Consider the following 26,042-nt stretch of genomic DNA (forward strand, 5'->3'; position numbering starts at 1 on the left):
TTGAGCTGAAGAAAGTTGTCTCTCGTCCAGGACTCGATGTCGGACAGGCAGGCTGTCAGGACATCGGTGGTCATGGAGTTGAGGGTAGAGGAGGAAAGGTAGAGTTGGGTGTCATCCGCATACATGTGGGAGTTAACTCCATGTCTGCGGATGATGTCACCGAGGGGGAGCATATAGAGGGTGAAGAGGAGGGGACCGAGGACAGAGCCCTGAGGGACACCACATGAGACAGTACGGGGGGTGGAGGAGAAGCCATTCGTGGAGACAAAGTGAAGACGGTGAGAAAGGTACGACCTAAACCATTCAAGGACAGTGCCTTGAAGGTTGAGGTGAGACGACAAGCGGTGGAGTAGGATAGCGTGGTCGACCGTATCGAATGCTGCCGATAGGTCGAGGAGGACGAGGAGACAGAGGGAGCCCTGGTCACAGATGGTCAGGATGTCATTGGTAACCTTGACCAGGGCAGTTTCTGTGCTATGGGCAGCACCGAAACCTGACTGAAGGGGTTCGAAAAGAGAATGGGTGGAAAGGAAAGAGCGCAGTTGGGAGGCGACAACTCTTTCCAAGACCTTGGAGAGAAAGGGGAGGTTGGAGATGGGCCGGTAACTTGATAGCTGCGACGCATCAAGGGAGGGTTTTTTCAGGGTGGGCGTGATGGTGGCAGTTTTTATTGGAATGGGGACAGAGCCAGAGGAGAGGGACAGGTTGATGATGTCAGTGATATGTGGGGCAAGAAAGTGGAGCTGGGAGATAAGGAGTGGAGTGGGGATGGGGTCAAGGGAGCAGGTGGTTGGTTTTAGGGATAGGATGAGTTCAGTGACAGAGGGTGGGGAAACGGGTACGAAGGTGTGTAGGGGAGGATGGGTAGGAGTCGGAGTGTGGGAGGGAAGGGGTGGGTGATGGGTGGAAGTTGGAGGGGAAGTGACCGCGGAGCGGATTCCCTTGATCTTGGATTCAAGGAAATCCAGCATCTCCTCGCAGTGAAGGTTGGAGGAGATGACCTGCGCGGGGTGGCGGGGGGGACGGAGGAGTCGGGTTGTGGTGGAAAACAGTAGCCTGGGGTTGTTCTTCGCCTCCAGGATTATCCTGGAGTAGAAGGACGACTTGGCCGAGGCTAGAGTGGAGCGGTAAATTTTGAGGAGGTCCAGCCAGATTTGTCGGTGGACCGTTAGGCCAGATTTGACACAGGTGCGTTCAGCGGCCCGCACCTGGCTTTTCAGTGAGCGGAGGTGGGTGGTGTACCAGGGGGAGGAGCGGGAGTAGGAGACAGTGCGGGAAGTGATGGGGGCAAGAGTATCGAGTGTGGAGGAGAGGGTATTGTGGAGGAGGGAGAGAGAAGAGGGGTCGGTGAGGGTTGAAGGCCAGAGGGCGGTTGGGGCGGGGGATGTGGTGGGAGGTGTAGCCGGGTGGCGTGGCCTCCGTGAGGGGGAAGGTGTCGCCTGGGGTGAGCCAGGTTACTGTTAATGCCATGATATCAACGTTCTCATCAAGGATGAGATCGTTGATGACCAGGGCCTTGTTGCAGAGGGAGCGGACATTTTGCAGTCCGATGTGGAGGGAGCGGTTGACAGAAGGGTGTGTGGGAGGGGAGGGGGGTCCAGGTTGTGAGGCAGGGGTGGGGGGAATGGGGATGAGGGAGGAGAGGTTGACTCCCCGGGTCTGTGTCCGGGGTGGCTGGCGAGTGTGGTGGGGAATGGGGCAGTCGGTGTGGCTGCTGCTGGACAGCCAACGCCGAGTGCCACGGTGAGCGCGGCGGAGGATTCCCAGGCTGGAGCAGAGGGAGGTTGTGGGAGGGTCAAGTGGGGATAGAAGGCGAGAGGGACGGAGAGAGAGGAGGAGAGAGCGGGAGAGATGCAGAGGGGGGAGGGTTTGGGGGGAGAGAGGAGGGGGGAGGGAGGGAGGGGGTGAGGGGGCTCGGGTCAAAGCGGCAGCCATAGTGCGCACGCGGGGACCGGGAGCGAGCGGTCAGGTGGATGGCATTATCCCGTAGATTGGGGCAGCGAACGTCATTGAGATGTCTCAAAGCGCTTCACAGGATATACCACACACAAAAATTCCCTTCTTTTTCATTAATAGCAGAAGTTTGGTGAAGTGCAGATCTTCCAAATGTTGTGGCAGAAAACGACAACGCCTCATACAGCACAGAAAACGAAGGTCCACAGGCTCTAGAGATCGTAGAAGTTGGTCATCATTTTCAAAGCCCTCCATGGTCTACCTCTGCAACCTCCAAATCCCCTTCCATCCTGCCTGCTCCCTCTGCTCAGCAGGCTCCAGCCTGCTTCACATCCCCCGTCTCGCCTGCCCCACCATTGGTGGGGCGGGCCTTCTGCCACTCTGACCCCACCCTATGGAAGCCCACCCTATGGAGGTCCATCCCGTAGTCCCTCCACCTCACCCCCTCCCTTGCCTCCTTCAAGACCCAGCTCAAGACCGCCCTCTTCGATCACCCTCCATTCCCCACTGCTCACCAAGTCCTCCCGAAAGGCGCTACATAAATGTAATTTTGTTGTTGTTGTACAACCTACAGGTGTGAATTCCAACACGATGAGAATGCTGATCTCAGCTGTGGCAGCAATTGGGGAATTGGCCTGAAGCCAAGTTTCCAACTAGTCACCACGCAGCTACAGTTAGCTGTATCCACTCTCATGTAGTTAGTATAACTGAAACAATTTGAAGGAGATTGCTTTACTGTTGTTCTTAAGAGAATCACAAGATTGGTTTGCATAAAAGCAGCCCTTTGACCCATCCAATCTCATCTTTCCACCACTACCAACAACAAATCACATTTGTATAGTGTCTTTCACATCGGGAGAACCTCCCAAGGTGCTGGGACCAGAGTTGGGGGTTAAGATCAGGAGTTTTTTTATATATAAAAGAGTCCAGTGTCAAAGCGGATTTTTAAATGAGTCCGTTGTCCTGGCCTAAACCACTCTTCCCAGTAACCTGTTCCAGTAGTTAATTCCTCCAGGATAAAGAATAAAAAGAGCAATTTCCCCACCTGATGAGAGTTCTTTCCAGAAAATTCTGAGGGGTCAATTCAGACCGAGACAAGGTGAGGTTATGTTGATTAAAAAACGCTCCAGACTTCAACAAGTTGAAAATCTTTTCTCCAGGACGCAAGTCGGGTATTCCGTCAGACTTAACTGAGAATTTGCGAAAGAATTCCCTGAACACAAATCAAAACATTAATGGGGAGGTTAATTATGATTTGTTTCTGTGCTGTACAATTATTATTGATTAATTAATTATTTTTTATCAATAATAATTCTGTGATCAGTGCAGCACAATAAGGTCTTATGCTGAGGTTTTCCATTAAACTTTTATTAAAACAAATCTGTAAGAATAAAGAAACCTGCTGTCAACAACAAATTGTATTATATTGCACCCTTCACATCATGGGGACATTCGTGCAACGGTGGGGGCATTGGGTGCCATCACTATTGTATAACCAGCAGACGGCGCTCCACACCACACAGCACATCTACAATCAGATTCATCATGTACAACAGATACCCTCACTTATGCCATATATTATTATTATTATTTATCAAGTGTTGGTTTGCAATTCTGCCATCACTAACCTATGTTCATCTGGAATCGATTCCAAGTCTCCATCCAAACTCTGTTCATCGTCTTCCTCAGTCAGACAACTCAAATTAAGAGTGTCGAATTCATTCTGCAATTTCCTCTTCAACTCGTTCAGCTGCGTCTCCCTCTTACTGAGAAAGTGCAAAATGATCAGCATTTCACTCCACCAGAGATTGCAATTCATCATGAAAAAGTTAAATGTTCTTAAGCAGTATTTGATGGACCAGACACCGCAGGAGGTGGTCACCCCACCCCACACACCGAGGGTTCAGACGGAAAATGACTGGGTGACTATCCGGCATGGTAGGAAGAGGGGACGGGCAGGGCAGAATGCCCACAATAGTGTAGCTCTCTCACACCAGTACTCTGTACTGAACATTGGGAATGTTGATATCTCCAGGGAGGACAGTATACACCGAGTGGTGGAACAGGGGACATAGGTAACAGGAGCAATGCTGTATAGACCGACGTTTCTGTAACAGAAGACGGGAGTCAAGGATGGTATGTTGCCGCCTGGTGCAACAGTCTTAGACATCGCAGAAAGGGTGGATAAAATTCTTCAGGGGGAAGGAGAACATTCAGAAGTGGTGGTCCAGGTTGGGATCCATGATATTGGTAAAAAAAAGGGCTGAGACTCTACAGGGTGAATATCAAAATCTGGGGAACATATTAAAGAATCGAACATCCAAGGTGGTGATCTCTGGATTACTCCCTGTGCCTCGAGCAAATAAGTACCATAATGGCAGGATCAAGCATATGAATGCTTGGCTGGAGAAATGGTCCAGAAAAGAGGGCTTCAGGTTTCTGGATCATTGAGACCAGTTCTGGGGCAGGTGGGACCTGTATCCCCTGTGGAGTGCTGTAGCTCAGTGGGTAGACCACTCGCTTTGCAAGCGAGAGACCTGAGTTCAATTCCAGGCAGAGGGCGAAACCTCGGGCAAGTTTCCTTACTCCACACAGAGCCTAATAATAATCCCTCCAAAACCCAAAACAATAATAAATTGGTCATTTTCAATCTACGACTGTTTGTGGGACATTCTTTGCGCAATTGGCTGCCGCATTCGCCACAAATATACCGTCAATTCACTTTACAGTGTGTTCTGTGAAGCACTTTGGGACGTTTGGATGCATTGCACCTTAACAGGGCTGGGGCGAATGTGCTTGCAGACAGGCTATCTAATGCTGTTGGGGAGGGTTTAAACTAGTTTTCAGGGGGGAAGGGAATGCAAAAAACAAAAGGCAAGAAAATGGAGAAATAAAACAGGAGGGAAGTGCAGAACAGGTCAAGTCGGTCTTGGAGTGCATGTGCCTAAATGCACAGAGTTTAGCAAACAAGATTGGTGAGCTGCAGCTCAAGTGGTCAGAGGGGGATAAGATATAGTAGCAGTAAAGGAGACTTGGCTCAAACAAGGACAGGAATGGGAGCTGAATATTCCTGACTATAACGTATACAAGAGGGATAGGGGAGGAAAAAAAGGAGGGGGTGTGGCAATGTTAATCAAGGATACAGTTCCAGCCATGGAAAGGGTCAAGGTGCTGGAGGGCCCCAAAACGGAATCTATCCGGTTAGAGTTAAGGAACAAAAAAGGAGCTGTTACGCTGGTCAGGGTATACTATAGACCACCAAATAGTGGGAAGGAAATAGATGAGCAGATCTGCAAGCAGATCTCAGACAGATGCAAGGCCAATAGAGTTGTGATAATGGGGAAATTTAATTATCCCAACATAGACTGGCAAAACAACAGCACAAAGGCAAGGAGAGGGAAATATTCCTAAATTGCATACAGCACAACTTTCTTGATCAGTACGTTTTCAGCCCAATGAGGAAGGAAGCAGTGCTGGATCTAGTTCTGGGGAATGAAGTAGGGCAAGTGGAGCAGATTTCAGTGGGAGAGCATCTGGGTAATAGTGATCACAACATCATTAGATTCAGAGTGCATATGGAAAGAGACAAGGAACCATCTAAGGTGAAGATATTCAACTGGAAGAGGGCAAATTTCAGTGAGTTACAAAGGTGGACTGGAAAGAAAGATTTGCAGGTAAAACAACTAAAGAGCAGTGGGAAGTCTTCAAGGATGAGATAGCTCAGGGACAGAATAAATACATTCCCACAAAAGGGAAAAGGAGGGCTTCCAAACCTCCCTGGATGACGAAGGTAATTGTATCTGGAATGAAGCAGAAAAAGGAGGTGTATGACAAATGTCAAACCCAAGATACAGAAGACAACCAAATAGAATATAGGAAGTGCAGAAGAAAACTGAAAAAGGAAATAAGAGGGGCAAAAAGATTATACGAAAAAAGGTTAGCGGGTAACATTAAAGGGAATTCTAAAATATTTTACAAACATATCAAGAAAAAAAGGCTAGTCAAAGGAAGGGTGGGGCCAATTAAGGACCAAGGGGGAAATCTTACTGTGGAGGCAGAGGGTATGGCTGATGTGCTGAATGGGTACTTTGCATCTGTCTTCACAAAAGAAGTGGATGCACCAAATGCCGCAGTATCGGAGGAGAGGGAGAGGAAATGGAGAGGATAAGTATAAACAGAGAGGAAGTACTGAAAAGGTTGACTGGGCTGAAGGTGATAAGTCGCCCGGTCTGGACGAGATGCAGCCAAGGTTACTATGGGAGGCACGGGTACAAATAGCGGAGGCTTTGGCTACAATTTTTCAATCTTCGTTGGACACAGGAGTGCTGCCCGAGGACTGGAGAGTGGCCAATGGGACTCCCTGTACAAAAAGGGACAGAAGGATAAACCTGGGAACTCCAGGCCAGTCAGCCTAACATCAGTAGTGGGGAAACTCCTGGAGACTATAATCCGGGACAGAATAAATCTTCACTTAGAAGAATATGGGTTAATGAGGGACAGCCGACACGGATTTGTTAAAATCAAATCTTATCTAACAAATCCAATAGAATTTTTCGATGAGGTAACGGAGAGGGTGGATACAGGTAGTGCAGTTGATGTACTTTATATGGACTTTCAAAAGGCATTTGACAAAGTGCCACATGAAAGACTTGTAAGAAAGATAGAAGCCCATGGTATAAAAGGGACAGTGGCTGTGGATCCAGAATTGACTGGGAGACAGAAAGCAGAGTTGTGGTCAACGGCTGCTTTTCTGACTGGAGGGAAGTGTACAGTGGTGTCCCCCAGGGATCAGTATTAGGACCACTGCTCTTCTCAATATACATAAATGATCTGGACTTGGGTATAGCAAGTACCATTTCCAAGTTTACGGACGACACAAAGTTAGGGAAGGGGTAAACAGTGAGAAGGATAGGAGCCGACTGCAGGAAGACATAGACAGAATGGTAAAATGGGCGACACATGGCAGATGAATTTCAATGTGGAGAAATGCGAGGTAATGCATTTTGGTAGAAAGAATGAGGGGAGGCAATATAGGCTGGTAATACAATCTTAAGGGGGGTGAAGGAACAGAGAGACCTGGGGGTGCAGGTAAATGAATCTTTGAAGGTGGCAGGACAGGGAGATAAACCTATAAACAGGGCATATGGGATACTGGGCTTTATAAATAGGGGCATAGAGTACAAGAGTCAGGAGGTTAAGATTAACCCATATAAACACTGGTTAGGCCTCAGTTAGAATACTGCGCCCAGTTCTGGGCACCACACTATAGGAATGATGTTAAGGCATTGGAAAGGGTGCAGAGGAGATTTACGAGGATGGTACCAGGAATGAGGGACCTTGATGATGAGGAAAGGCTGGAGAGGTTAGGATTATTCTCATTGGAGCAGAGAAGGTTACGAGGAGACCCAATAGAGGTCTTCAAAATCATGAGGGGATTTGATAGGTTAGAAAGGGAAAAACTGTTTCCACTGGTGGGTGTGTCGGTGACTCGAGGTCACAGATTCAAAATAGTCTCTAAAAGAAGCCGAGGGTAGGTGAGAAGAAATGTTTTCCTGCAGTGAGTTGTTTGAATCTGGAACGCGTTGCCTGAAAGGGCGGTCGAGGCCGATTCGATAACTACTTTTAAAACTGCGGTGGACTGGTATTAGAGGAGGATGGGTTTGCAGGTTATAGGGAAAGGGCTGGGGAGTGGGATTGACATTAATTGCTCTGTTCAAAGAGCCAGCACAGACTCGATGGGCTGAATGGCCTCTTTTTGTGCTGTACGATTCTATAATTGGGATGTGTTTTTCTTTTGTGTTGTGCTGATTTGGAACATCTTAGAAGAGACTCCAATATTAATGTTCTGCTGGAGTAGCTCAAAGTGTTCTATCCCATTTTGGAACTAAGTGGTGTGGGATTGTATAATCAGCAGAGGGGGCTCTACACCATAAAAGCACATGTCACTCAGATTCACCAGCTCTTCAAAAAACAATACACTCTGCAAGAATATATACACTTATTGTACAGATGGAGCATTTACCCAAATACATCCAGGATAAAGAGAGAGCTTACCTCTCGGACCGTTTCTTTTCTTTAATTAGCCGATCAAAGCTGTTGGAATACGTTGCAGATTTGCCGGCATTTGGAAACTGAAATGCAAAAGATGAAATCAGTACGTGCTATACCTGCGAACACGAGGGATGAAAGGCGAGTGGAACGTAAGGGAGAAAATACTTCTGCAGCAAAGTGATGATCCACAGCACAATGGCCAAGAGGCTTGATACTTTATAATCATGTAACTGTCTAGCCTTCTTGGCACTTGTAGAGTTTGGTAGCATATTGGTTTTAGAGTAGCATATTGGTTAGAGCCCCGGTTCAAGTCCCAGGCAGAGCAAAACCTTAGGCAAGTTCCTTACTGCACCTGCCTGTTTGCCGAGCAGTAAATAGGAACCCAGTTGTAAGTAGATTTTTGATTGCTGTCTTGTAAAAAAATAATTTGGTCACTGAATCCACGACTGTTTGTGGGACACTGCTGTGCGCAATTGGCTGCTATGTTTAGCCCCAAAAGTATAGTCAATTCACTTTACAATATATTCTGTGAAACACTTTAAGGTGTCTCAATGACGTGCTATATCAAACCCAAGGATTATTATTATCTAGGCAGAGTTAGTAGTTGACTCACTTTTTAAGATGCATACACTAAAGTCCTGTGGTGAGGATAATGATGCGTGTGATGTAACAGAGTTGGAATTACTTTTGCTTTGCAGATAGCCACAGAATTTTGATTTGAGGTGTGCATCAGCAGACAGCAAAAGAAGCTGTATACCTCAAATATCTGTTGTAAGCAGAATACTGTCCAAAATGTGCTCACATGCTGTGCATATTTTTGCACAGGCTGCAGCTACGCTTTGTCACCATCCACCTGTCACCATCCACCCAGTTTCTTCCAACATCAGTTGTCTAAGTTGTCTAAGCAGTAGTTCTGGTTTAAGTTTGGACTTTATAAATGGAATCTTGTTGTTGTTTGAACTACACTCCAGTGAGGTACTGGGGACTTGTGTATGGTCAGAGAAGAGACCTTAAAGTTAGGTCTCATCTACCTGTTCAGGTAAACGTTAACGATTCTGTGACACTACTCAAGAGAAGCAAGTTTCTCTGGTGTCCATGCCAACAATCACTGATATATTAGTTCATTTTGACAGGTATTCATAGGACGGCTGCTGTATTTAATGAAAATATTTTAAAATGAATTTTGACGTTTTACCTTTAAGGGTATTAGATCAAATGCAAGGATTATTTTTTTACTCCTATTGCGAGCCAGTGGAGTTAAAAACAAAAAGTGGAAAAATAACAACTTGCATTTATATAGTGCCCTTTCAGTGGGGTAGTATCCTGGAGAGCTTAACAGTGGCGGAGTCTGACCCCGAGCCGGGGGAGGTGACCGTGAGCACGATCAAAAAGGAAGGTCTTTAGGCAGAATTTGAAAGTGAGGAGGGAGGGGGCAAGAGGGAGAGTGTTTTGGGGCTTAGTGGCTGAAGAAACGAACAGGAGGCCAGAGTCAGCCGAGCGGAGGCAGCGGGTGGTGGATTGGGGGGTAACCAGGTCGGAGAGGTTGGGAGGTGCCAATGCATGAGAGGATTTGAAAATGAGCGAGAGGATCTTGAAATCGATCTGTTCAGTAATTGGGAGCCTGGAAAGAACTGGTATGATGGGGGTTCGGAGTTTCGTGGAGTTCTGAATTTGTTGTATTTTGTGTATGGTGGAGACCAGCAAGGAGAGACTTGGAATAGTCCAGACGGGAAGTGACAAAGGTTCCAGCTGGTTTTGTTATGAGGTACGGACGGAGACGGGTATAAATAATATAGCTATTAAACACTGCAGGAATCTATCAGACTTACACTCATTCTAGCCAGAGGCAAGCTGGGGACTGAGGAATGAACGGCGATGGAACATTTTTCATGGGTGGTAGATATTGGTTTGGTTTTGGTGTGAAGAGTCAGGAGGTCATTTAAAGCCATTAAAGTTTCACCTTCTTCATCAGTGTCTAAATTGAGGTGAAAATCGCTGTCACTGTCCACACTATTGCAAGTGTCTCTCTGTTGCCTTTCCGAGACTCTGTTACTCTCCGATGACTGAAGAGTACCAGGCCTTTCTGAGAGCCACTTCTCTTGCGAGGGTAGCACAGACTTACTGTCCTCATCAACTCCTGAAATGGGTACAAAAGTGAAGTCCGGCCTTTGTGTTCTTTTGCTGTCAAATGGAACCAGAGACCGTCTGTTTAAATATTCTGCCGAACGGTTTTCCTTTGAAGAGATGACACAGCCAAGGGTTGTCTTTGCCCTCTCCTCTGTAGACACTCTGGGGTATGAGTTAACAGAGGAGCACGTGGAGGTTTCTTCGTCCAGCGAGGAATCGACCCCCAGGCAGCAATTGGAGTCTGCAAAATCATCCACCTGAGCAGCAGTGGTGTCCTGACCTTCCAACACGCCGTTGTTGTGATCTTTCAGCACACCGTGGCAGGCAGTTTCAGTCACACCGTTGCTGTATTTTTTAGCCATCCTGCTCCCTCGCTTCCGTTTGTGAAACGGTGTGTCTAAGTGCGGCGGAACCGACAAACATTTCCTCTTTTTTTGGATGCGCTCATCCACTGAAATCAGTTTTCTCTTCTTCATCACAATGTCTTTCGAACAAGAAACCGGCCGCCCCGCTGGAAACCTGGGTTGGAAGGTACCCATTGAGCTTTTTCTGTCACATAAAGGAGGGTAGGAATGCAGCCTGTGGATCACTTGGTGACTGCACATTTCGTTTCCTTCAGCAGGTGTACCTCGAGGTGGCTTTTTTGTTACCTGCTTTGGAATAGATTCCTTCGGACTAGAAAGACTGCTGCTCCCTGCAAGGACCACAATAATTCACTGACTACACATTCAAACAAAGGCAACAGTTATGCAAATATTTGCACAAAAGCAGTTTTCACCCCCTCCCACCCAACCCCAGAACTGAAAACAATAGCTAAGGCATCTCCGCTCCCTAACGCCAACTACAGAAAATTACCTTTCTGAAAAAATAAGTCAAACGCTTACAAAATAAGAAGAGCTGAAAGTCATGTTGGCAAATATTGGGGTATTTGCCTGTAATACCTGCAAACAATAAGAGTCGCCAACCACAACAAATTACATTTACATAGCACTTTTCACGTCAGGAGGACCTCCCAAAGCCCTGACAGTCAAGGATTTACACCCGAGCTGGGGGTTGGGATCAGGATGGGTGGAGCGTGGGCCTAGGAGGGTGATTGAAGACGCAGTCAAAGAGGAAGGTCTTGAGACGGGTCTTGAAGGAGGCAAGGGAGGGGGTGAGGCAAAGGGACTGTGGGATGGAGTTCAAAAGTGTAGGGGCAGAGAGGCTGAAGGCCAGACCGCCAATGGTGGGGTGGACAAGGACAGGGGACATGGAGCCAGTGCAGGCCAACTAGTTTGAATCTGGGGTGAATTTGGAAGCAACTGCGATTTTTATAATGCATTCACATTCGGATCTGTAAACCAACCCTAATCTTGGTGAAAGGTTGCATGTGCATGAGCAGTGGGTGAGAATGGCTACAAACTGTTTAACTTTAATCAATGTCAAAAAAATATTGACACAAATGGCTCATATTATGCAATAATTGAAATATGTGACAAGCTACTGCAGCCCTGTCATGTTTGTGCAGAAATATGACAAAGGCTTTATAAAGTGGCGTTATGCAATCCTCAGAGACCTCAATTTACAAAGAAAGTAGTCACAACATTCAGATCATTAAACCAGCTCTGTTTTATGTAGACGACTTCAATTACCTGTGAATGATGTTGAAGGTAGAGAATATGCCCTTTTGAAGTTGGAAATTTGATGACTCTATACAAATGATTCCCCAAAAAATAACAGGGTGTTAGGAGCACAAAACCAAAACACAAAATAAGAGAGAACAGATTAGTATTGTGAAAAATTCTGATAATTATTGAGAGCTAAACATAAATGCACAAAAAATTTCACGCTATAAGCTGTGGTAGAAAGTTCCATTGCAAAAGCACTAAAACCACCAACATCGAAATCCACCTCAAAATGCTTATGTCTTCCCAGGCAGTGATAGCAACAGCTAAATGGCTATGCCATTTTAGCTGGTTAGACTCCAGCAGTTACCCCAACGCAAACTCTGGGGTCCCCAAGCCTTAGCCAGCCTGTGCCTAATACTCTCTGGAATTAGGTAAGCAGGACGTTTCCCTCCAGGGAGAGAGAGCCCATTTCATTCCAACAATCTATCTCTGGGATTTCTACATGTAGGTGGGAGGCATGCAAACCTCAATTTGGTTTGGAGACTCTTAAGCACGGTGATGGGTTTCTGCATGAGTCAGACACCCAACTGACCACAAAAAATAGGCTGTGGTTTGTTTGCATCATGCATTAAAAGTGAGCATAGCAGGTGTACATTAAATTGACATTTCTACACAGTGCAACTCACATTTTTCAGACGTTTCTTAAACTAGTGACCATTTTAAGCATAAACATTTGTCAGCTTGGTTGCTAACAATTCTTATTTGTACAATTGCTTTAATTTACTCCTTCCCTCAAGAGCTCTGAGACACTACCCTGCAGAAAGGGCATGACATAAATGTTGCTGTTCCTTTACCCCACATTTTAACTGTATCTGAATCTGATCATAATTATAGATGCCAAACAGATTTTATTGTATGGTACTTTTCAAAAGTTGTGAAATTTTATTGCAACAAATAATTCTAGAGAAAGGACTTGAGGGGGGATAATGGACATCTATGATGACCTATCCCTTTTCCCTAGCTCCATGTGCAAACCCCCACCACTGTGCAAGCCTCTGAGACACTGCTGCTATGGATGTACAAATGTGTGTTCACAAGCTCGGACTCCAGGTTACGCCTTTCAGCGGTTATCGCCCCAAGCCTCAGAGTTTCCTCATCAGCTATATGGGGGCATCTACAGGACAGCTTGTGACGTGCTAGCCACCCCGATGTTCTTGAAGTCCAATGTCGCCTACCAGGCATGAAGGACATTATATAAAGGCAAGTAGGTTTTCTTTTTTAAAAAAAACACAAGCCTTGAGGATCAAGGTCACAAACAACAATGTACTACAAACAATTTTTTCACCTCAGCTATCTGGCTTTGAAATCCAGCGTAGACAGAGGAGGAAGGAGTGAAGGCCCCCTTTCCAAGAGCTGTCGTGAGTCCTAGGAAACAGATGCAACTACATTTAGCTTCACTCCAGCTCCCATTCAATTCCACTCTAGAGACAAATGAGAATGCTCAAGGTTCTCAGACATCCAGGTCCCAACTCCCAAGTGAGATCTCAAGATCAAATGCCACAGTTGGTGGTAAAATACCTCAATCATGGCACCTAAGGACATTTACTTCAACTTCTTTTCATTCAAAATGGAGCCTGTAAAGTGAAAAATCTTTAAGGGGGTTGGGGGGGGGAGGAGCAGAACTCAGTTACTTGACTTGCCTGATTTACGATGTGACCCGAGAGTGGTTTTGTTGAAGAAAATGAAGGATGCTTTCCTTGTTCCATCCTGAGTTTCTTGAGCTCTCGCTCCTTTTTGTAGGCCTGAAGAGTGGTCTGGAATTCGGGTTTGAATGGCCCTTGCTGATGTCGGAGTTTCCGAAGAGATAAACGAGGCCTCGGGTACAATTTGCTTTCAACAGTTTTCTTCCCACTGTACTTCAGAACATCCAGGGAATTGGGTGGCAATAACTTTTCCCGTTTGCTCGGCAGAGACTTGTGCCACAAACTATTTTTACTACTTCGACAATCCTCCATCCTCCATTTAGAACTGATATCTTCCCGAGTTGCAGAAGTTGCCATTTCAGGACTGGAAGAAACTTTGATACTTTTCATCACGTTGCTGTCCGTGCCACCTTCAGACTTATACTCGAAAGGCAGTCTTCGTACGATCACTCTCAGAGAGCCAGGGTTCTGAAACACTCTGCATTTCACAACACCTCCCATGTTTTGTTTTTTCTCTGTTTTTAAGACTCCTTTCATAAAAACCTCTACCACACTGGTCTGCTGAGATGACGGCAGAGACAAGGGCCTTTTGGGCTTCTTGGCAATAAGACTTGGCAATGATTCAGCCTCGTGCAATGCAGCAATTGCATCTGTGCTAACCTTTTGCTGAGGAGAGCCCAAACTCAATACATCTTTTCCTATGCAGGAAAGACAGAAAGGGATTGCTTTCAGTTAATAAACACATGCAAGCAGGAATGGCATCATTATGTTTATTATTTAGTTGCAGTAAATAATAAACAACAACAAATTACACTTTGTACAGAACCATTCATGTCGGAAAGACGTCCCAGGGCGCTAGACAGTCAGGGGTTTTTGGACCCGAGCTGGCAGTTGGGGTCAGGAGGGGTGGAGGACAGAGGGGGCGGGGGTGGAAGGGTGGCTAAAGGCACGGTTGAAGAGAAAGGTCTTTAGATGGGACTTGCAGGAGGCTGGAAAGAACATACCATAAAGCTGCTCACTAATTATTCTTCCAACAAAATCTGCAAGAATCCACACGTAGGTTATACTTGCCATTTGCTGTGCTAGAAATCAGTAGCAAACATGATCAACTTTGCTTACAACAACAACAACAACAAGATTCCATTTATAAAGCGCCTTTCACGTCAGGAGGACGTCCCAAGGCGCTGCACAGTTGGGTCATGACCCGAGCAGGGGGGAAATGGTCAGGGTGAGGGGAGGGAAGGGAAGGAGCGAGGAGGGGGAAGGGAGGGAGCGAGGAGGGGGGAAATGGTCAGGGTGAGGGAGGGAAGGGAGGGAGCGAGGAGGGGGGAAATGGTCAGGGTGAGGGGAGGGAAGGGAGGGAGCGAGGAGGGGGGAAATGGTCAGGGTGAGGGAAGGGAGGAAGCGAGGAGGGGGAAGAGAGTCGAGAGGGGAGCTGAAGGCACGGTCAAAGAAAACTGCTTAGTTGGCAGCACTCTTGCCTCAGGGTCACAACTTAGGCCAACATTCCAGTGCAGTGCCAATTGAACAATGCACTGCAACATCCTTCGAATGGTACATGAACCAGTTTCCTCCATTTGCTCTTTTACGCTGATGTTAAAGATCACATGGCAATCTGTCAAAGAAAATCAGGTGTCCTGCCAACAATCCTCCCTCATCCAAATTTACCAAAACATTATTAAATTTGATCTGACACTTCATTTTGAAATATTGCTAACTCAAATTACATTCAAACTGATTCATTATGTAAAACATCCTGAGATGCACTAACATGATGAATTTATCCATCCTATTATTATTTATTACTAGTTCATAACCATTCTCAACTAGTGAACTGACATTACAGAATCCTCCATGCAAGCAAATATTTTGTTTTAATGTAGGAAAGGTGCAGGAATCACTGCTGTGGCTCACTGTGTGCCTGAGTTATAGTTAAATCATCGAGTCATGGTTAAGAAAGATAATAAAAGTATTCAAATATGTTGCTGTTATTTGTGCTGCTCGTGAGATTCACAAGTCTTAAGTGAGTAATCAACGCAATATTAATCCTTAATCCTTGCATTTGATTTAGCGCCTGATCACATCTTACCAACATCTCAAAGTGCTTCACAGAATATACTGTAAAGAGAATTGACTGTGTATTTTGTCGGCGAAACGCAGCAGCCACTTTCACACGGCAGTGAAACAAACAATCGTGGACTGAGTGATCCAATTATTATAATTTTTTTTCAAGGGATTATTACCCCCAGAAAAGCAATCTACCCATCAACGAACACCCAGGTTCCTACTTAATGCTCGATAAACAGAGGTGTGTGGAGTAACAAAACTTGCCTAAGGTTTTGCCCCACCTGGGAATTGAACCCAAGACCTTTCGCTTGCTAGCTCTAACCACTACACTACAGGAGACTCATGTAGTGTATTTTGATGGATGTTGTTATATCCCATAGCCAGCTCACCTCACAAGCGAAAGGACACAGGTTTGATTCCCGGACAGGGCAAAACCTTAGGTTTCTAACTCCATACACCTGTTTACCTAGCAGTAAGTAAGAATCTGATTGTTAGTTGATTGCGGATCACTTTCCGGGGGTAATAATCCCTCCAAAAAAAACACAAAAATAATAATTATTATTTGGTCACTGAATCCATAACTGTTTTTGTCCAAATAGAACTTGGATTTCCGATCTCCCCCGTTCCCCACTTGGGATAAATTAATGTTTTAGAAATGTACTAACCAATAAAGAATATTAATTACACATGTGCTTTGCATGCATTGAGTATCCTACCTGTTTGGAAATGCATTGAAACAGCAAAAATCAATCATCAATTAATTCAGCTAATTCGCCCTGAAACTTTGGAATTCCCTCCTTCCCCATCTTCAGGTCACGCCTAAAGACCTTTCTCTTCAACCGCGCCTATGATCACCTTCCCCCTCCCCCTGGCTCGGCCTCGGCCATTGTTAAGCACTCTGAGACGCCGCCTGGGGTGGAGGGCACTATATAATTGCAATTTATTGTTGAAGTTGTTGATAATATATATCTAACTATCAGGCTGCTTAACAACAGAAAAAGAGTTTCATTCTGTCCCCAGATTGGGTGGTGCAGGATATTTCCCCTTTGCTGTGATAATCTCTTTCTATTTTAAGTGTAGTCAAAGACATTGGATGAAGCAGATACCATTGTTTTCATGTTCCACAAAGAACTGTCCATTTCCCCTCGTTGAGGCAACCAATCAATCCCTCATTGAGCCTTAGTTGGTTTCCATAGGTTTCCGAGTCATCTGCAGCTGGGAGCGTGACTTGATTTTATCATTCCTTTTGCCACAAGAAAAGCATTCACTTAATGTTGGTGACTTTTTTTTAAATAAAAGATTTCTTTTGCATCACTATGTCCTTGCTTGAAATGGCAGGATTCCAGGCAGATGACACAAGGGGTCTTTCAAATTAGTTGGGTTGAGGAGCATAGACTAATTCCCACTGCTGAATTCTTTGCTGATATCTATAGGAACAATGAGGATTTGGGTGGCCAATTTTAACTGAGATTTCAGAGGAGGAATGAGAAGCTGCTTGTCGGCAGCAATTGTCTACATAGGAATAGGAGTAGGCCATTCAACCCTTCAAGTCTGTTCTGCCATTCTATTAAATGCATAGCTGAAGTGGAGTGGAATTGAAAATTCTCTATCATTTCAAAGTTGCTCACCAAAGATTATAGATCATCTGAAGAGGATAAAGGAAAAGTCAGCTTCCAGTTGCATTGATTTTCTATGCATCTTTAATCCAGTCATATTGGTCCATGATACGACAGAAGGGCAAGTACATACTGATCCATTTTTTCACACCCAACTCTTTGCCTTCTGTCTTCTTGTAGAGGTTCCACCGGATTGCGATGAGAGGCTAATAATCCTCCTAACTTCTTGGGTGCACTGTTGTCTTTTAGGCCAACAGATATGGAAATTTGTTCAGAGCAGAAGCAGCAAATACTACAAACTGGTAACACTGCCTACGTAGGATAATACTTACATCACTCATTTTGGAGAAGTGCGCAAGAGAAACCAGCCGCTCTGGAACCACAACCACCTCCCACCCCCACCACCCCTCACACAAAATACATTCTTGTAAAACATAATTTCAAATCAGTATATAATTGATTGGCTTTCTAATAAAAAATAATGCAGATATGTTTGCAGATACTAACCTTTACTTCGACTTGGATTGAAAAACTGAGTAATTTTTTGGTCTCTGAAAAAAACAAAAAAAAAGCACAAAATTAGGAAATGGCTTATTAGCAACAAACATCATATGGATCAAGGTTTGTCATACAGGACATGTCACAACTTTGTTATGAAACATTTAGAAACAAGCGTGAATAGAAAAATGCTTTAATACATTAGTGAGTAAGGTCAATCTTCCGGCAAACACGCATCAATTTGGCCAGGAAAGAGATTATGCAATTTCTGTATTTGATAAACATCCCATATTTTAGTTGACTGGCAGATCGCTTTTCCAGGGGTAATAATTCTTCAAAAAAATAAATAATAACTTGCTCACAATTGGCACCCACAAAATATATACTTTACAGTATATTCTGCGTTTTGAGACATCTCAAAGAAGTGATAAGGCGCTATATAAAATGTGAGGTTTATTATTATATTGAGATAATCTGTAAATACAAATTTGCTACACAGATCCAGAGAAATCTTCGCAGTGCAGTCATTTAAAACCGTCATTCTGAAAGTTGTAAGCCTTACATATTATCTTTTGTTCTTGTTTACCTAAAGGTCTCTTTGGAAACCACATTGCATTGCCATCTCAGTCTTTCAGCAGGCTTATGGGGCTACGTTTTCATCAGTTTCTCATTGTGCTCATTATATGCATTAATTGCACCCATGGTTTCTAAAATTTGTCTGGATATGCCCTTCATAAGGCAAATAAAATATTAAAAACACATTCCCGGAACATGCCCATTTATCCACTGACACCATATCGATTCAATCTCATTTGAAAAATACATCAACACTGGTCCTCAATCATCTTTTTATTAAATTAAACACACTTCCACCATTGCACACTCAACATCGGGTATTAGTAACAGTTGTTGCCAGACAGCACGTAATATGTTCAAAATTAACCTACATCAATAAACGTCAAATCTTTTTTATTCCTTTATTAATCGTTAGTTATGGAATCATAGAATCCTGCTGGACAGAGGAAAGCCATTCGGCCCATCATGCATGCGCCGGCTCTTTGAAAGATCTATCCAACTAGTCCCACTCCCCTGTTCTTATCCCCTTAACCTTGTAATACTTTTCTTTTCAAGTAAATATCCAATTTTCTTTTGAAAATTGTTATTGAATCTGCTTCCACCACCCAGACAGGCAGTGCATTCCAGATTAATTTACATGATTAGAAATCAATCCTTTAGTTAATACTGTATTTGTCATAAAGGTCTAGAAAAAATATGAGTTTTAGGTGGCTATGCATTTCGGTAACATTTCTGCAATGTTCCAGATCCCATGCCCCTAGCTCAGGTGCCCGGTCAGCAGTGCAAAACACGTTTGAGACGCCCTCCTAATGTAAAAGATTCTGTATAAATGTCAATTTTATTGTAATCTTCTACAGTAGAAAAAGATAATTTCAAGTGAAATGAATACATGTTGGAAAATAAAATTTAAAACAAAACAAGTACTGTATTCATAACGTTCTAATAATTTGTAACTGAGAACTCTCACTGCAGAGACAAAGCTGTCAGCAGTGACCAAGATTAAATTGGTAGCTGAGAACACAGTCAGTGTGAAATACATTAAAAAGGCACTGAGAACATGCCATTTCTTGCACAAATTGGAATGTTCCACAAGGACTTGCAGCACAGTCATTTGATTAATGTTCTTTGTGCAAATGTGTACATATTACTACAGTTTGGAAATAGCACAGGTGAAAAACTGTGAGTGAATTAATAATAATCCTTGCATTTGATATAGTGCTCTTCATGTCTTCTAGACGTCTCAAAGCGCTTCACAGAATATGCTGTAAAATGGATTGACTGTATATTTATGGGCGAAACGTGGCAGCCAATTGCGCATACAATCATAGGAGCGGTGAGACAGAGGTTTATGCCCATGAAACTAAAGGTGTTTATGATCACTGCCACACACGGTGGGGGGTGGAGGTGAGGGGGTTGAAGAAAAGAGGAATAAGAAGGTGCAAAGAAATAACTCAGAACACATGCTGTTCTTATTGCTGTCTCAACACTCAATTCAACCAAAGCTTAGGAATCATGGCAAAACACAGCAGCAGCACACAACAATGTTTCACGAACAGCCATGGAGTAAGTGGCCAATTTAATTGGGGGCCAGGACACTAGAAGAAACTCCCTTCTCTTTTCAAATAAAGCCACGGGATCTTTCAACACCTGAACAGGCAGACAGTAGCTCGGTTTTAATGTCCACTCAAAGGTCAGCGCCTCAGATAATGCAACACACCCACAGCACTGCATTGGAGTGTCAGCTTGGACCAAGGTGGTCCAACCTTTTGGCTGCCGTGGGCCGTATTCCCTATTTGAGAAAGGTCTGTGGGCCCCATCCAGCATGCAGCCCGCATTCGGCCCAAGACCATTCCCAACATTTCAACCCGCTCCCTCCCTGGTGAACGTTCTCACAGGCCAACAGCAGGAGCTGGAGGTTGGGAGGACACCGGCTGCCCAGGGAGGACATTCATCAGGGAGAGAGTGGAAGTGGGAATGTTGGGAATGGTTGTGGACTGCATAAGATCCCCCGCCAGGCTGGACCACACTGGCTTAGACTGTGGAATTCCAAGACCCGACATGGGTCTTGAATCCACAACCTTTTGACTCAGAAGAGGGAACTCTAACACTAAGCCAGGTCGATACAATCGTTTGGGAGACATTGTAAATTGGTAATGAGTAATAATGACATTTGTTAGCAGAGTTCAGGAAAATTTTTTACGAATTGTACCATTTTACAATTCCTTTCCAGCGCTCAATAAACTCTTGCTATTGTAGAATCACAGATACGGGAACAAATACATGTGACTGCTTAAACCAAGATAGGATATAAGTTTCTTAGGAGGAACAGGAAAGCACGACCAGGAAATAAATCCAGTTTCGGATTGTGCAGGAATTTCTAAAATGTAAACATGATATAAAAGGATTTTTTAAAAAACATAACAGGCTGTGAAAGTAAGTGGAAGGATACAGAATGCCCAAACAATTAAAAAAAGTAAGGTGAAAAAGGATTAAGCACCCAGTTATGCTAATTTGTTTTCCAAAGGCCATGTGTGACTGGGTCAGAAGGAAAATTAAGGGAACGAGAAACGAGAGAATAATAATCCTTGCATTTGATATAGCGCCTTATCGCATCATTGAGACGTCTCAAAGCGCTTCACAGAATATACTATAAGATGAATTGACTGTACTTTGTGGGTGAAGAGAACTGCACTAAAGTGACACTGTCTAATGATTGGACACAGTAGTTGCCCTACAGTTCAGTGCAACTTCCATATCAATTCCAGAAACAAACGCAGTTTCACACATTATCCCGATTACATAAAACGAGAGAAAAGGCTGTGCAGGTGTTGAATAAACACTGGAGTGGAGCCCTGTAATAATGCAGTAGTTGGGGAGTTTGGGGGTGGGTGGGGGGGGGAGCGAGAGGAGGGACGGGAGGGCAGAAAATCGCGAACCAGCTATATGACTGCTAGCCAGTGTTTTCACATTAAGGGTGGCATTTCTCTGTCTATTTATCAACAACAACGTGAATTTATATAGCGCCCTCCAGAGCACTTAACAATGGTGGAGCCTGATGCAGAACCAGGGAAGGTGGATTATCCATTATCTTTATGAAAAGGTTGATCAAACATAAAGAGGCAACTTTATCTCTAGCACTGGGAAACTGGAGGATGATTTCAGCAATTGGAGGAATTCTGAGAATATACTGAATAATTAGCACAAACAGAAAACATTAAGTCTAAGAAACCCCTTTTCACAACTTTTGTGGTATTCATCACTTGGGAACTGGAGATATGTTTTGTCTCATTGTTTTTAACCAACAACTCCATTGTAATTTTGTTGTATTTTAACACAAGGTCAGTGTTGTTATATTTCTGGCTAATACCATACTTTATCTGCCTCATACCCAAACGAACAGGCTTGGTTCTAGAAACTCTCTCAAGACTTACAGAACTCATGTATCCCACTTTCTGAAATGCTTCAATAAATTTATCACCTTCCCCACTCCTGTCCCGTCAAGGATCATAATGTGATCTGAAGGTAACTAGTATCTATTTTGAAATATTTAAATTAAATTCAATATCTGTCAATCTTCCATTTTCAAAATTGGGCAAGCAAATAATTCTTGCATTTGACGTAGCTCCAATAAAGTTGAAACATGGCACAGCACTTTGCATGCAATTTCAATGACATCTAGTGACTCAGTATTTGTAGGCAATCAACTTCTCACAGTGTGAGCTGGAATTCCAAATTCTGACGGAATATGTGGTATTGAAGTGGAATGTCTGTTATAACATGCTTTGGTATAGAGATGTGCGGCTGCACTTATAACACGATTGGGGTGGGGTGAGGGGGTTTCCAACGTTACAAAAAAACAATTATCCAAAAAACCACCACTGTTTGGCCTCTCACTTCCTACAAAATGTCCACTTTCTGGGTTGGATGATTTGGGGGATTATTGGCTAGATCACAGGAAAACTCTTTTAGACACATTTTTTCACACCACTCATTTAAACAATAATCCTTGCATTTGATATAGAATCATAGAATCGTACAGCACAAAAAGAGGCCATTCGGCCCCTCGAGTCTTGCGGCTCTTTGAATAAAGCAATTAATGTCAATCCCACTCCCCGGCCCTTTCCCCATAACCTGCAAACCTGTCCTCCTCAAATACCCGTCCACCGCATTTTTAAAAGTAGTTATGGAATTGGCCTCGATCACCCTTTCAGGCAACTCGTTCCAGATTCGAACAACTCGCTGCCTGAAAACATGTCTTCTCCCCTCCCCTCGGCTTCTTTTAGAGACTATTTTGAATTTGTGACCTCGAGTCACTGACACACCCACCAGTGGAAACAGTTTTTCCCTTTCTAACCTATCAAATCCCCTCATAATTTTGAAGACCTCTATTAGGTCTCCTCGTAACCTTCTCTGCTCCAACGAGAATAATCCCGGCGTCTCTAGCCTTTCCTGGTACCATCCTCGTAAATCTCCTCTGCACCCTTTCCAATGCCTTAACAGCCTGTCCCTTTTATACCATGGGCTTCTATCTTTCTTCTAAGTCTTTCATGTGGCACTTTGTCAAATGCCTTTTGAAAGTCCATATAAACTACATCAACTGCACTATCTTCATCCACCCTCTCCGTTACCTCATTGAAAAATTCTAATAGATTTGTTAGACAAGATTTGCCTTTAATGCTGGCTAATTAAACCATATTTGTCTAAGTGACGATTTATTCTGTTATTTCATGTTTTCTAGATGTCTCAAAGCGCTTCACAGAATATACAGTAAAGTGAATTGACCGTATACTTGTGGGCGAAACACAGCAGCTAATTGTGCACAACAGTCATGGACTGAGTGACCAAATAATTTTTTTCTTTAAAAAAGATTATCATCCCCAGAAAAGCGATCCACCAATTGACTAACAACCAGGTTCCTACTTACTACTAGGTAAACAAAGGCATGTGGAGTTAGGAAAACTTGCCCAACATTTCGCCCTGCTGGGAATAGAACCCAGGTCTCTGGCTTGCGAGGCGAGTGCTCTAATAATAATAATAATAATCCTTGCATTTGATATAGCGCTTTTCACGTCGGGAGGACGTCCCAAAGCGCTTCACAGAATATACTGTAAAGTGAATTGACTGTATATTTGTGGGCGAACGCGGCAGCCAATTGCGCACAGCAATGTCCCACAAACAGTCGTAGATTGAAAATGACCAATTTATTATTGTTTTTTTTTTTGGTTTTGGAGGGATTATTATTAGGCTCTGTGTGGAGTAAGGAAACTTGCCCAAGGTTTCGCCCTGCCTGGAATTGAACTCAGGTCTCTTGCTTGCAAAGCGAGTGCTCTAACCACTGAGCTACAGGACTCCACATATTAAATATTAACAGCTGTAATTCAACTCACACCACAATGAAACTCTGGAACAATTTCACAACAACATCAAATGAGGGCATGGAAGTCTCGTTATTGATCCTCATCTCAAAGTTATTCATGAGAGATTATTATCTGAATGGTGGAAGGGTTGCATAATTGCGCGTGTCTATTTTGACTTGGCAACAAAATGAATCACTTTCTTATCCAAGTTCCTGGGTGGTTCCTGTGTTCCTTGTACTCAATTTTAAATCAGATTGATCTGAACAAACTTCAGACATGTTTTTAGCTTAAATTTACTTGCTTTACTAAAACTTCCAGTGTTCATTGAAATAGATCATCACGAAATGCACCAGTCCCTTTTTTGCATTTGAAATGACCGTCAGTACAAATCCTCTATAATGGTAACTCAATAAAAATGCATTAAGAAGAAAATGCATTAAGAACAAGGCAATCTAATAAAACAGAGCTTAGAAAATGAAATAGTTGCATATTCAAGAGTAACACTCTACAGAGGAACTGGAATCTAACAAAACAAGCTTCATTAAAACTTCCTGCCTTGACAAGGGAGTTCATTTCACTTATACAATATCGTTTTGACGGGTATTTTCAATAAGGCAGACATATTATGTGTCAGATGTACCTATCCGACTCAGTATATATGGTGTCTGTATGTGTTAAGCATCACACCATTTCCAAGGAAATCTGGAATTTTTAAGCCTTTACAGAAAAATTCAGCAACTGATTGAAAATGAGAGCAGTGGGGGGGGGGGCGTGTCACAAAATCAATCCCCTCACACTGCTGAGTTCCTTATCCCAAATTATTCCGCTGTGGAAGAAGCTCCAAACCCAGCAGACCCACCTTGAAAGAGTCACTTCACTTTACAGCGAAATCTAGTATGAGAAGCTTTGAGACGTCCTCCCAATGGAAAAGGTGCGAGATCAAATGTAAGTTTTTTTAAAATATATTACATTACAATTGAAATTACGCAGATACACACCCCTCACCTGAAACCACTTATGTGTGCTTCCAAGCAGCAGGTTCACAACAGTACTAGCAAAGGCATGGAAACAAATCAGTAACTATTAAAATGCAACCAATGTTCTTAAATGAAGACATTAAAGCCGATTAGTCTCAAAGCAAATGTAAAGACTTGTGCTTCCCTACCTAAGCACAACAAAAACTGTAATCATCTCAAAGTTATTATGAAACATGGAACAGAAGGCATGTCATCTGTTTAGAAGTACAATTTGCAGAAGTGAAAATTGCAAAAACCAACGTATTCAAATAAAACATTACATTTGTAATGCAAGGTGTGTCAACCTGGCTCAGTTGGTAGCACTCTTGTATCTGAATCAGAAGGTTGTGGACTGAAATCCAAGTTGAGATTTGGACTTGTATACTCTACGCTGACACCCAAATGCAGTGCTGCGGGTGAGTTTGCCATCCTTTGGATGAGACTTTAAACCAAAGTTTTGTCTGCCCATGTACAGCTTTGTTTGAGATGGCTTACATTCATCACGTAGGCCCTTAAAATGAAATAACTGCCCTTCTCATATTTGCATTGAAATACATTTTGTGCAAATGCAGAATGATTTACTTCTCTCATGAAGTTAATATCCTAATGTCATGCTGGCCAAACCGTGGCACCCGGACCAAATCAGTCATATGGCGTCGCCTCTTCCCTCGCTTCTTCAAAGTATGTCTCAAGACCTTCCTCTTTGACCGCGCTTTCTTCCTCCCCCACCCCGAATTCAACTCCCAGCTCCAGTGCAACCCCTCAACTGTCTTGCGCCTTGGGACATCCTCCTGACATGAAACACATTATATAAATGCAATTTGTTGATGTTGTTGCTGGTCTGTAGAATCCCAATAGCAGAACAAACGGGACAGATGGAATGACTGTTTGCTCTGCTATGTCTTGCGCTACTACCTCTGGAGGCTGATGAAGCAGCTCTTTGTGAGATGGCAGTAACCACCCCTAAATGCCGGGCTGTCATTGGTAGGCAGAACAACACAGATAAGGAGCAAACAGTGGCCTGATTCTTAAAACTGGAAGGAACAGACAGAATAGGGTTGAAAGAGACCACATGTATTGTATTGGGAGGGGCACAACTGTGAAGGAACCTGAAGGCATTACAGCAATTTAGGTATATTGGATGTGTGAGTAGTTTTATCAGTGCAATAGTTATCAGTACTTTTCATCATTTCAGAGTGTGAGCTGAAAATCCACAGGATATCCAGTTTACAGATGTGGAAGTCTCCGCATCTTGGCTGACAAGTGTTAAAAGCTCTCACTGTTATATTACTCAGACTCTGGCTATTAACATACTCTCTACACATAAGTCTTTTTGTAAGTGTGTAAGTGTGTCTGCATGTCTCTCTCCCCTCTGTTTGTAAGTGTGTCTCTCTCTCTCTCCGTCTATGAGTGTGTGTGTCTCTCTGAGAATATATGTCTCTCTGTATCTGTGAGTGTGTGAGTCTCTCTC

General features: G+C 43.8%; 1 protein-coding gene across 1 annotated transcript; it reads right to left on the bottom strand.

Moving 5' to 3' along the window:
- Positions 1-2,998: 2,998 nt before the first annotated feature.
- On the bottom strand, positions 2,999-17,675 carry LOC103191422 (SMC5-SMC6 complex localization factor protein 2; the record flags this gene model as incomplete). The annotated part of the gene is given in 7 exon segments (XM_042345811.1): positions 2,999-3,166; positions 3,582-3,719; positions 8,008-8,084; positions 9,834-10,825; positions 11,763-11,820; positions 13,439-14,139; positions 17,632-17,675. Coding segments are annotated over 7 exon segments (2,178 nt in total), but the record flags the coding sequence as incomplete, so codon positions are not given.
- Positions 17,676-26,042: the final 8,367 nt, after the last annotated feature.

The sequence above is a fragment of the Callorhinchus milii genome, unplaced genomic scaffold, assembly GCF_018977255.1.
Source record: "Callorhinchus milii isolate IMCB2004 unplaced genomic scaffold, IMCB_Cmil_1.0 Scaffold104, whole genome shotgun sequence".
In the NCBI taxonomy this organism is placed as follows: domain Eukaryota; kingdom Metazoa; phylum Chordata; class Chondrichthyes; order Chimaeriformes; family Callorhinchidae; genus Callorhinchus; species Callorhinchus milii.